Genomic DNA, 12,855 nt, shown 5'->3' with positions numbered 1-12,855 from the left:
CAGCTTGGACTTTCCTTAAAAATTTGAGGGAGGGGAGACATGCAGTTTAGAATCTTTAGATACTGGTAAAAATGCACGTGCAATAAATTTCGCGTAAGAATAACCATAAATTAAGTAATGGCCTAAAAATAGCTGTAAAACCTACTGAAGTGAACTCTATGCATTTAGATAGGCATAAGCACATATGAAATTTTTTTATGATAAAGACCATTTGGCATGTGAATTGGTACAAACATTTAGCATAAGTAAACCCTAATGCTCTGTTTGGTTCACGGGTTTTTTTTTTACCCGGGGAGAGTCGAGGGTTTTCCGCACAAAACCCATGTTTGGTTGGTGGGTTTTAAGGGGGACGACGGGACGAAAATTTGCTCGCTTTTTTTACCCGTGAAAACCCAGAAGGGCAGCAAAACCCATTCTGACGATCGATGGAGGAGAAAACCCAGAGGGTAGAAAAACCCACTCGTCTCTCTCGAATAATCTGTCCCCTCCATGTTCTTGGCTTCTTCTCCTCACCACAATCAAAAAACCCACTCGTCTCTCTCGAATAATCTGTCCCCTCCATGTTTTTGGCTTCTTCTCCTCACCACAATGAAACCCTACCCTCTGATTAACCCGTCCCTTCCATATCAGAAGCTCTTTCCCACCATAGTCTGTAGCCACAAAAATTAAGCAGAGAACAATATCTACAACGAATCCTGCAAAACAGAGGTCTCACCTGAACAAATTCGTGGTCGTCGTACGTCCTACGGTTGTATAAGAAGAAGATAGTTGATGAACAAATTTTCAAGTGTATGGAAGGGAAAGGGAAGAGATCTGCTGCTGCATTTGAGGAGGAGAGCACAGCTTCTAGCCCATTATATTCGACAAAATCGACCCACCGAAGAGGAAAGCGAGCTCGAGCAAATCTTCAACAGGTAGAACCCTTGTTGAATCTGTCATTTTCTGGTTAGAAATCATAGTGGAAAAATATTATGTTAGGGTAAGAAGATGAGAATGTCCTCAAACGGTAGAGCTTGATGAGAATTATTAAGCATTTGCTGCTTCAATTTAATGGGTTTTTTTTCTGAATGGGTAGAACCCAATCTCAATTTCTCTTCTCATTATGTGCTTCAATCTGTCATTATATGCTTCTGGAATGTGCGTTGAAGGAATCTGATGTCATTTTCTGCTTGAATCTGTCATAATCTGTTATCAATCTTATTAGATTGTAATTAAGGGCAACGAATGCATGGTTCAGTAAGGTAGTTTGATTGTCCAAATATGTCCTGGTTTAAGAATGCATGAATTTGATGACGGAAGAGATAATTTCCTTCTATGGACAGGATGCTATCTATATAAGTTTTTTCTCCACAAACAAAATAGGATTTTTTGGGTGAGCAGTGTTCAAAATTAAAAAAACATTTACTCTCTAATTATTGGATATATACGTCACACAGTTACTAATCACTAACCCTCAATGGCTTCATTGAAGACTCAAATAAACTTTTCCCATTGGAGAATAATGAGAAGCTAATATTGTTGACTAACCCATGTTGGTACCTAAAAATCAGTTCATGGGGTTAGTGAGAGACATTTGAGTTTTGAATATTGTATATTCTATTTACATCCTTCTAGAGTGAATCTTCCAGTCATAATACGGGTCCCATACTTACATCCTTCTTTCATGAATAGATACATCCTTGTAGAGTGAATCTTCCACTCATAATACTGACCCATACTGTTTTTTTTGAAATGGAATACTGACCCATACTTACATCCTTGTTTCATTAATAGATACATTCATTTCTCATTGCTTGAGTATACTTATTCATTTGCAATGAGCTTACTACCAACCGAAGACGATGGTAATGGAGATGATGGTGGAATGAATTTGGCGATACAGGGGTGCGCTTTGGTTGCAGCTGGTTCCGCTGTAGCCTTGGCGGCAGTGATCGAAGAACAACAAGCGTTCTTTCAATGTTCTCCTTATGAGAACACCTATCTCACCCCACGCACATTTCTCCCCTACGCTCTGCGAACAGACGAGCACTGCCATGATCTCCTTCGAATGAATGTCGAATGTTTCACAAGATTTGTCCATATATTAAAGGGTACCGGGCGGCTAACTGATACGCTCCACTGCTCAGTGGAAGAGCAGTTCGCGATTTTCTTACACATCATCTCACATGACCTGAGGAACCGCTGTATGAAAGCATATTTTAGAAGATCAGGGGAAACTGTTAGTCGATATTTCAGTAAGGTTCTCCACGCAATTATGAGTTTGTCAGACGTACTCATAAAACCTCCATCACCGGATACACCGGCACAGATTAGAGCGAATGGAAGATTGTATCCTTACTTCAAGGTATTGACTTTGTAGCCTTATAATTATGCCTTTCGTATAGACTATGGCAGTAACATTTTTCCTTCCTATATGATAGAATTGCATTGGGGCAGTCGATGGGACACATATTCCGGCTAAAGTGCCATTTGATACGCGAGGTCGATTTTTATGTCGTAAGGGGTGGACTAGCCAGAATGTACTAGCTGCATGTGATTTTGACTTAAAATTCACATTCGTCGAAGCTGGTTGGGAAGGATCTGCGTCTGACTCGAGACTGTTGGCGGAAACGCTTGCTAACGAGAGGGGAATTATCTGCCACCCTGGGAAGTATTATCTTGTGGATGCCGGGTTTCCCTTGCTCAGTCATTTCATCACCCCGTTCCGTAAGACGAGGTATCATCTGAATGAATTTCGAACCAACAGGCCACGGACCGCTGAGGAACTATTCAATCATAGGCATTCTTCAGCCCGAAATGTAATTGAACGTGCATTTGGTGTGCTTAAGAAGCGTTTCGCCGTGCTCCACGGGGAACCAATGTACCCCTTCCCCAAACAGGTTGATTTAGTGATAGCCTGTTGTTGTATTCACAACTTCATTAGAGGCGTAATGCCTCGGGATGGGCTTCTTGGTGTTGTCGATCGTGAATTCGCTGCGTCTGGCGATAGTGAATTAGCCTCCACAAGTAGGCAAGGTGGACGAGCAGAAGATGAGGAGGAATTACATGAGGAAGAACTGCGTAGGGAGCCATGGCTAAGTAGAGCTCAGGATGGGATAGAAGGAGATAGAATTAGGACAGAAATATGTTCAGCTATGTGGAGAGATTATACACCCTCTGCTTGATATGGTTCTTGTTTCTGAAATTTGTATGGTTCATGTATGGTGGCTGAGGTTGGATTGTATGGCACATATTTTCGTATGCCACGTATAAGGTCTACTAAACAAACTTTGCAAATCTTGTTTTTACTTTGAATAGTTTTATCCTTTTTACCTTGTTATATGGAGCCTATGTTATGTTGTATGTTTGGCTACTGTCTTGTTTGTTAAAAGATTTAATGGGCTTTGTACAAATGTTATCCATCTTAGGTTTTGCTTCTGTTTGTTGGTAACAAACTTGAATTGTTGTTAAAGTAGCTTCCTATTATTCATTACATGTCAGGTTTTGGGAGTAGGGAGAATGGTGAATGGCGAGCAAAGAAGAGTTGGCCAATTCATTACTTTGAATAAAGTTAAAGAGAAGTTTATTCACGGTTCCCCTAGGTCCTTGTAGTTCTAGAGGACTGGTGCATGTTGTTGTGCTGTCCAAATCATGTATCTAAAGCACATATTAGGCTTTGAGAGTAATGAAAATGGTGAATGGAGAGCTGAGAAAAGTTTGCCACTCATTTTCTCGATTGAGAGACATTTATTCACTGTTCCCCTAGGTCATTTGAGAGACATTTATTCACTGTTCCCCTAGGTCATTTTTATTCTAGGACTGGCACATGTTAGTGTACTCTACAAATCGTGCATCTAATGTTCAGTGTCTTTATTTTGGTAGGCCCTGAATTATGCTCTTTTAGTCTATTTATTGTTTCAAATTTGGATGTTACCATGGAGAGGAATTGTGTCATTTGTAACCTTGAAGTGTAAGTGTTTTCGAACCTGTCGCACTGTTTCCATTTATCACATCAAAATCTAGAAAATCTTTTATTGAACTGCAAACCACACCTTAGACAGGAGCCACCAAACAGTATGATTGTGCTCTAGCCTTATTGGATGTTGGGTTTTTCACCCCCTAGGGGAATATGCCATGAGAGTAATAACAATGTTCAGTTTTAAAGGAGTTTATGCTGAAAGGCACTCTGGGCCTCTGGGGCTTTGAAGGGAATCATTTCATGAACCATTCCTGTCATATTTATCTGGATTTTGGATTGCTCATGTTAATTGTACAGCACAGTGAGAACATTGTTGATTGACTGGCCATGGGATGTTTTGTCAATAAAATTGGTTCATGCATCCCATGAAGGCTTTTGTAGTAGATTTATCCTAATGTAGGAATTGTATCTTACAGGAAATCAACTACTGGATCCTTTTAATTGATTAATGGAAATAGGACTAAATTCCTCTTGTTTGATGAGTTCCTCAAAAAAGTTATTATCCTTTTTTGAATGGTGAAAGGTTTCATTGATCAGTGGATCATCCTTCCTCAAGATTATGGACACTACCTGATGAAAAATATAAATGAGTCATTTTTTTCCCAAATCGATGTGATCATGGTCCCCTATGTGCACTGAGTAAGTTGTAGATTGCATGTTTAGCAATGGGGCCCTATGTTGCATGGGTACGGGTACGAGGGTCGAATCTGACACAGGTGCCAAAATCATCAGAACTCATCTCACATAAATGGGGCCTAACGTATATGAACCTGAAAGTTGCAGACTAAATGCCCATATTGTGTCTGTTGTGGAATGAGAGCTGATTTTGTAGTATCTTGGTTGCTCATGTGGCTGTTTGTGTACCCCTATGGCTTTTACTCTTTTCATTGTTCTTTCTTTCTTAATATTATATCTCTTTTCCAGAAAAAGAAAAAGAAAAACTGTGCATCATATTGTTTCACTTTTGGGCAATGCTTATTAGTTTGGGGTTGGCTGATAGGATGTGTGAAAGTTTATTTTTTATCTCTGATAAAAAAATCCTGGTTACATTAATATTTTTTCTAGTTCTGACTAGAGTTACAGTTCAGCAAAAGGTGAAATTGCTAGAGAATGAGAGGATTGTTATGCACTAAAACCCCAAGAGTCTTTCATTCGGACAAAACAATGGGACTTTCTTCTACTGCCGTTTGTCACCTTTGTGCTTTCGTAGAATGAGGAGTTTTCTAGTTAGAATAGAATGCATTAGAAGAAATCTCTTTCTTCATTGGGAATGTTGCTTCCCAATTTGAAATCAAGGGATAATGTAGGCGTCTTCAACAATTCATCTGACTGGTTTAGTTTTTTTTAGTTGTTTCTAACATCTGATAGTTGGAGCTATGACAGTTGGACTTTAATGCTAGGGTAATTTTTTAGCTTGTAATGAAAATATTACTACTCCTCTCGTCTGTCAAATGTCTCATTCTTTACGATACAGGGAAAGAAGAGGGCAAGCTAATAACATATTCTATGTGAAGGCTATGGAATAATCAACTTATACAGAACTCTGTATCTTCTAATACGATATATTGTTCGCTGTTGGCTGTTGGCTGTTAGGTAATTGTTGTATTGAAATTATATTATAGTCATGCGTGCTTGCCTAATCTGTATGCCTGTTGGTGAGCATGGGTTGGTGAATCAATTGTGGTAATACAGAATGACAAGATGAGCCGCTGCAATTCGAAAATCATGGTTATGAGAACATTGTAAAAGCATTGATCATGTTCTGTTTTCTTGCATTTTGCCCAACTGATATCTTTTCAGGTTATGGATGCCAAAGCTGACACCGATGAAGGTAAGAATGCGAGATGGTCAACAGAGATGGATAAGGTCTTACTTGCAGCATTGAAACATCAATGTGCGGAGGGGCAGACATGCCTCAACGGATTCAAAGAGAGTGCCTATGTATACTGTACGACGGTTGTGAATGAGACTTTCGGCGTCCATATGAAGCGCACACAGGTCGAGAATCATGTCAAACAAATGAAGAAAATATTTAAGATCCTGCATGGCTTAGTAAACAGGAGTGGGTTCGGCTGGGACTGTCAGTTGAAGAGGCTCACGGTTACGAATGACGTTGGTGAGGCTTATGTGAGGGTAAGAAGTGCCTAACTACACTACTTAAACCTTTCCCTTCCCACCAGTCAATATATTTGTTAATTGATATAGTCTCCTTTAATGTGTAGGATAACCCCGATACAGGTAAATTCTTCAAGAAACCTTATGAGCTATATGATGACTGGGTTGAAATATTTGGGAAGGACATCGCAGATGGGGGATTTCGGAGAAATAACAGGGATCCGCCACGGCCAGTTGTCGAGGAATTCTACACTCCTCAAATGCCACCTACCGAAGACGATTGCTTCACAGAGTTCCTCTCCCATGATGACTGTTTGGGTGAACATTCTCAGGATTTCAGTGCTCCTCAGATGCCGACCCCTATGACACACACTTCATCGAGTAGGCCAAATATTCGTAGGTCGACCTCTCGTCAGGCACCAAGTCCAATGGACACGAGTATGGGCGAGGAGGGAAGTAGGGAAGGTGGTCCTAGTAGACGCAAGAGGCGAGGTTCTACTGATCTGAATTCGACTATAAACACTTTCGCCGCCAGTGTCTCCGAGGTTGCGGTTGCTATTAAAGAGAATACCGCTGTTCTTAAAGAGCATAATGAGAAGGAGAACATTATGTGTGACCAGATCATGGAGGCACTGGAACAAATTGATGGTCTTGATCGTGCAGCGCTCGCTGACATATATGACTATCTGAGCACACACCTGGCAGAGGGGCGATCGTTTGTTCGCCGTCCGAAGGACCTCCGAGAAATGTATGTCGCCAAGTTCTTTCGGACCCGGTCAGTTGGGAGGGAGTGAGTAGAGTGACTGATCTCCTTCGGACATCAGTTGTGTTACTGTTGTGCTGTGGTTGTGGTTGCTTCTATGGTTTTATTTGGGTACTCTGGTTGAACTTAGACAATATGGTTGGCATGTTAATTTGCAAAACAATTGTTATTAAATTTCCTTCTACTGATGTAAGTGTTATCTACGCCTCCTGCTTTAATGACCATGCTTTATAAAACATTGTCGTAGATGTTACCATGTAATTTACAGAACAATCACATGGGGTACTTGTGACAATTGTTATTTAATTCATATCATGTGGCTACTCTGTGATGGAGAGTAATCGTATGTCAAATGGCTTCCTGCGAAAGTGCAGCAAAGGTGAGTCTTCTACTGATCTAAGTGTTTCTAGGTGGTGGCTACTTAGATGAGCAAAATGCTTATGGAGGTTAATTGTGCTTCAAGTCTTTCAACATTCTTTTAATTTGGTTATGTTTATGAACCCTTTCTCTGTTGCATGTCTATGGAAACTATTGTTTACTTGTAATCTTATTGTGCGTTCCTGTAGGTGAATGGCAAAACAGAAGTTCTACGTGGTTTTCAAGGGAAGGCAAGTTGGGGTTTTTGACAATTGGCAGGACTGCCATCTTCAGGTGAACAAGTTTAGCGGAGCTTGTTACCGCTCATATGGGACGAGGCAGGAGGCAGATGTTGCCCTTCATGGGTATTTACTTGCTACTAGTAGGTGCACACAACATGGGCAAGAGGAGACCAGCGTTCAAGGGTATCCAGTAGCGTCAACAAGTTCTGTCGGCTCAACTTCCTCTTCTACTTAGATATGGTTATTATGCGTCGTGCTGGTGTACAGTTCTTTTTTGAGCACATGTGTATTGCCTGTAAATATGTTTCGGATTGTTCCCTTCACTCTATATATAAATAAACAACGTTCTTATGTTCTCATAAACTGTCTACCCTTTACATGTAGAAAATAATGTTCGTATAAGTTCGTCATGATTTTCCAAATGCAGTGGCGTCCACCCAAAAGAGAATTTTGTTGGGGCCCAATGTAAACAGGCCATGCCCCGAAAATCCTGTGTTTTTGTTTTATCCCAACCATCAAATATATCAAGCTTCTTCCATTTCAGACCCTACCCTCTGATTACGTGCCACTCTATTTATGCCGGGCCCATTGAACGTATGGATTGGATCATAGGCATGTAGTGAACCCCACCACAAAATAAATTAATCGGGACCATTTCATTCAACCATGTAACGTGGGACCCATCTAACTACAGAGAAAGAGTATACTAGACCTGGCAAAAGCGACCCATGCCCGCGGGTCGACCCGACCCACCCGCAAATTTGCGGACATGGGTCTGATTTTTAGTTACCCGTCAAAACTAACCTGCGGGTGACCCAACCCGCAAAAACACGGGTCGGGTTGAGAAAACCCGCGGGCACCCGCATTTTTACCGTGTATTTAATTTTTTTTCAAAATGTTATGTGCAGGACGGGTTTTTTATGAGGGCACTCCTCACTTTATCAAACGTACAGTAATTACGCACCATAGGATTATCCAAACCGTCCTCATAAATTCATAATGGGAATTGATAAATTCACCCCTTCGATTAAAATATTCACCCCCTATTTTTCAAAATGGAGTGTACAGCCCACACCATAGGATGATCCAAACCGTCCATTTGATGGACCACAATGTAAATATGTTGTGCCCCAAAAATCATTTCCATAGGATGATCCTAGCAGTTCGATCTGTTGAGGTTTGATGAATGGAGTTTCTCCATAGATCGGAGGGCTAGGATCACCCTATGGAAATGATTTTGTGGGACACAACCTATTTAGATTGTGGCCCATCTTTCATGGACGGTTTGGATCATCCTATGTGTGGGCTGTACTGTCCATTTTGAAAATATGGGGTGAAGATTGTGACAGGAGGGGGTGAACTTATCACCGCCCATTCATAATTCATAAATACTCAGAGTGGGCCTGGGAAGAAAGAGAGAAGAATATCTCACTTTCCTCATTCAGCTGTTCATCTAGTGGGCTCCGGTTGAGAATGGGTATGGCCAAAAACGTGATGCCTATCATTTCTGTTGTTACTTCTAGGACTTTTTTCTTCCTACCTTGGTGAACCAAACATGGGTTTTATATTTTACCGGTATACTTCTAGGACTGAATCTTCCCCACCTATCTCCCAGGGTATTTTTTTCTCCCACATAACTCCCGGGTAAAAAAAAAACCCGTGAACCAAACAGAGCATAAGACAATGTGATTAAGAAGACTTCACAAAGGAAATTTATATTAATTAACCTAGAATAAAGTTGAGAGCTTATTTCTTAGATGGATGCATATAAATAAAAGAAAAAGAAATAAATCGAAGAGAAAATGTAAGTATTGGCGTATAAATAAATAAAAGTAAAATTTTCAAAAGAAAAAAGGAAGTGTGAGAGACATACATTGGCAAGTCACTAAATAACTAAATGATGTGTTAATATGAAGATGACAACTTAAGAAGAAAGTAAATGTAAACTATAAAATATACCTTCTTAGTTTTGCCAAAAAGTAGAGTTTCATAATCATTCATTGCCAATGTATTGACCGATTTTTTATCCCCTTTGGCAGAGATTGGATTGTATCTATGTCAATGAATCTATGTCACCGAGATATGGTACCAATTGTTGACCGCCTCAACTCAAGTCGGGTTGTTTTGGATTTTGAGAAGCAATAGTGAGTCACCAATAATCAATTTGTAACTCACAACCGGTTCTCAAAATCCAAACCAAACAGGGACTAACAATTAACAAAGGGAAATATTATCTGCACTACTATATCTTGAGGATCACACTCCTCACTTTATTAAAGTACGGTATGGCCCGCACCATATGATTATCCAAACCGTCTATTGTGGACTGTGGAGACTATTTCAATGTTGAACCCGACTTGCATGGGAACATCCAAATAACAACGATGGTTTCAAATTATATATAGTGTTAATGTCCTCACTACCATATTTTGTAATGGCACTACTCACCGTATTTTGATGATCGCACTCCCCACTTTATGAAAATGTACGGTATGGTCCATACCATAGGATGATCCAAACCGTCCATTAGATGGGCCACTGCCTACACATAGGTGGTGCCCGAAAAATAATTTTCATTGGTTGATCCGAACCCTCCGATCTATAGAGGGTTATAGGTTGATCCAAACCGTCCATGTGATGGAACACAACATTAATCGGTTGTGCCCATAAAATCATTTCCATAGGTTGATCCTAGCCCTCCAATCGATATAGGCTAATCCTAGCCCTCCAATCGATAGAGGTTTCCATAATTGTTGTTCCTCTTAAGGTGCCCGGAATCCGTCAATATTTTACAAGTGTCCTGCATGAATAATATCAAGTAGTTCTTTCATCATTGTCATATGTCTTTAGCTCTTCTTGGTACTTTTTTCCGTAATTGTCATAGACAGGTACCCGTGTCGGTAATTTTTGTATATTAGATTATGATTTTACCCTAAAAAAAGTAGTTAATATCATAACGTCTTATTCTAGAGAATAGGCATAATATAAGTGGGATATAGATGGAATTTTTAGCAAAGGGTGGAAGAGAATAACGCAATATTTTGCCTTATATATGTAGATGTAGTTTACGATCTTACCCGAAAGAAAGTAGGTAATATCATAACGTCTTATTGAAGAGAATAGGCATAATATAACTGGGATATAGATGGAATTTTTGGCAAAGGGTGGAAGACATTAACCCATCATTTTGCCTCTATATATATAGTAGTTAGATAAATTAGATTAGCAGAGATGGTATTCACTTTTGATATTGGCAGCCTCTCTTTAATTTAAACACCTCTGTTTATAGCCTGTTGGAGATTATAATAGACCATAAAAAAAAGTTTAAACTATCTGAGCAAAAGAAAAATAATACCATGAGAAGCACATGAAACACGCAAACCCCAAACAGCCCTAGTAATATTGTCACATGGATACCTTAAATAAGGATATATTTGTCATTTTACCAATAATATTGAGGTGCTTTTGAAAATGGCGTGTGTTAATCCTACCAACTCTTTAATTTTTTAACCAATAAAAAACAAGCTTTCGGCAATATGTTGACGTCTCACTTCATAATTCTCTGATGATAGATTGTTAAAATAAATAGGAATGATGTGGAAGGTGGAATAATCCATCTGGACCATCCATTCAGTGGGCCCACCTTCAACCACTGATGGTTATTTGGTGCAGTTTTGGGGGCAAAATTAGTGGAAGGCAAAGAGCGAAATGAATTTGGAAAGGATGACAAACTGTAGTTACCAGAAACTTCATAGTTGGATGTGAGGATCACAAAAACCAGTTACAAGGGCGCCCTCATTGGCCGATTTTTTTAAAAAAAGTTCATTTATGAAAAATTATGGAAATGGTATTGACTAAAATAAAATTAAATGTAGCTACTTGACAAGGAGTCAAGGACCAATAGGAGCGCCTTTGTAACTGATTTTTTGCAAGGCGCCCTTCAGTCTATCATTCCTCTAGAGTGAATGAACAAGTAACAATTTTCTACCAATGTTCAAACGATCCAGCCTGTGAAGTCTAACGTGAACACCACCTTGTCTTTGTGATAGGAATAGTGGCATACACTTAGGTTGAATATCATATAGTGTGGATACCCATGGTCAATGTCAATTAATTATACACATACCTACTCGAATCATGGGGTTCAATACTCTCTGAATTGCAGAGTCTTCACATCTTGTCACAAAAACCAAGTGTGTGCGTAGTTATAGCATATATACATGAGGTATAAAATGTTTAACGTACTCATAAATGGAATATCATTCTTGGCCCACGTGAAACAATGGGCCCCACTCAATCAAAGCGAGAGGTGTTAAAATTGTGGTAGGGCACACTATATGCATGGATTCGGGTAGAAAGAGTGGATCCTGCCGGATCAAGAGTAGGGGTGCAACTCGGGTCGTGTTGGGTCGGGTTGAGGCCAACCTGACCCGAGCAACCATTTGCTCAATCCGAACCCTTTCCTTTTTATCCACATTGTACATTGCTAGTGGACTCTTATAAATGTAACGAAGTTTACCATGTTTTTGGGACTCAAAAGAGGTATACTTTGCTGCATTATTGGGGTTACCCTATAAATAACCAGACTCCAACCCATGATTCCATGACTTATTATTATTTTTGGTGCTGTGGCCGTTTTATTTTCATTGTGAAAATAAAACGAAATGTGTAGAAATGATATGAAAATGCTAAAAAAATAATGGTCAATGGTTTCCCATGATTTTGTAGTCTTTTTTACTTGCACCATAAATGCCCAATTGGGATGGTTCCAAGACCACGTGAGTCAACTCCATATGTTCTATAAGATCAATGATCTTGATTTTATATATGTGGCCCCTACCAGGGGCGATGCCAGAAATTTTGCACAGGGGGGCGCAGAAATTATAGTAATTTTTTTTCTCCAAACAAATGAAAGCACTATTATAGTTTCCAAAAAAAACCCTCAAATGTTCATTGTTATATCCCTAAAAGGGGGCATATTTTTTTAGAATGGAGGGAAAAACCCTCACTTGGGAAGAGAAGAAGATATTTTTTATAAGGAAGGGATATAAAAATGGTAAAATTAAAATTTTAAACTTATTTTGTAATCGGGATTCTATTGGCCATAATACGCTTTGCTGGTTTGCCCATCTCTAACTACGATTAATACATCGGCAAAAAAATCGGTCAAAATAGTCGGCCTTGCTCCATTCTTTAATGCACCTTTCTCGTTATAGCGTTATTCTTGACAGGCATGAGTTACTTGAGACTTCTATGTTATCACGTGTCAACTTGTTGGGGTTTATTTGAGTCAACAAAAAACCCCTCTCTCTAACGAGATTATATATGGTGGCCGCCCCGCATCGTTTGGCTGATCCAAACCATTAATTTTTGGGCCTTATGTAGATGTAGATAGGGTGCAGGGCGATGCAAGAAATTTT

At 39.6% G+C, this 12,855-nt stretch overlaps 1 protein-coding gene across 1 annotated transcript; it reads left to right on the top strand.

Annotated features, from left to right (window-relative positions):
- Positions 1 to 5,582: 5,582 nt before the first annotated feature.
- On the top strand, positions 5,583 to 6,867 carry LOC143852338 (uncharacterized). Its single transcript, XM_077361725.1, has 3 exons — positions 5,583 to 5,627; positions 5,759 to 6,091; positions 6,181 to 6,867. Exons 1-3 carry the CDS (start codon positions 5,583 to 5,585, stop codon positions 6,865 to 6,867), a joined length of 1,065 nt encoding a protein of 354 aa, XP_077217840.1.
- The last annotated feature ends 5,988 nt before the right edge of the window (positions 6,868 to 12,855 follow it).

The sequence above is a fragment of the Tasmannia lanceolata genome, unplaced genomic scaffold (assembly GCF_043159265.1).
Source record: "Tasmannia lanceolata isolate RefF3 unplaced genomic scaffold, GAP_Taslan_0.1 ptg000019l, whole genome shotgun sequence".
Classification (NCBI taxonomy): Eukaryota; Viridiplantae; Streptophyta; class Magnoliopsida; order Canellales; family Winteraceae; genus Tasmannia; species Tasmannia lanceolata.
Note: the sequence above shows the minus strand (reverse complement) of the source record. Positions and strands in the feature narration are given on the sequence as shown.

Coding starts and splice junctions, on each gene's coding strand:
- LOC143852338 (XM_077361725.1), top strand. CDS start 5,583: ATGCGTGCTTGCCTAATCTGTATGCCTGTTGGTGAGCATGGGTTG. Junction 5,628..5,758: donor CTGTTGGTGAGCATGGGTTG/GTGAATCAATTG, acceptor ATATCTTTTCAG/GTTATGGATGCCAAAGCTGA. Junction 6,092..6,180: donor TTGGTGAGGCTTATGTGAGG/GTAAGAAGTGCC, acceptor TTTAATGTGTAG/GATAACCCCGATACAGGTAA.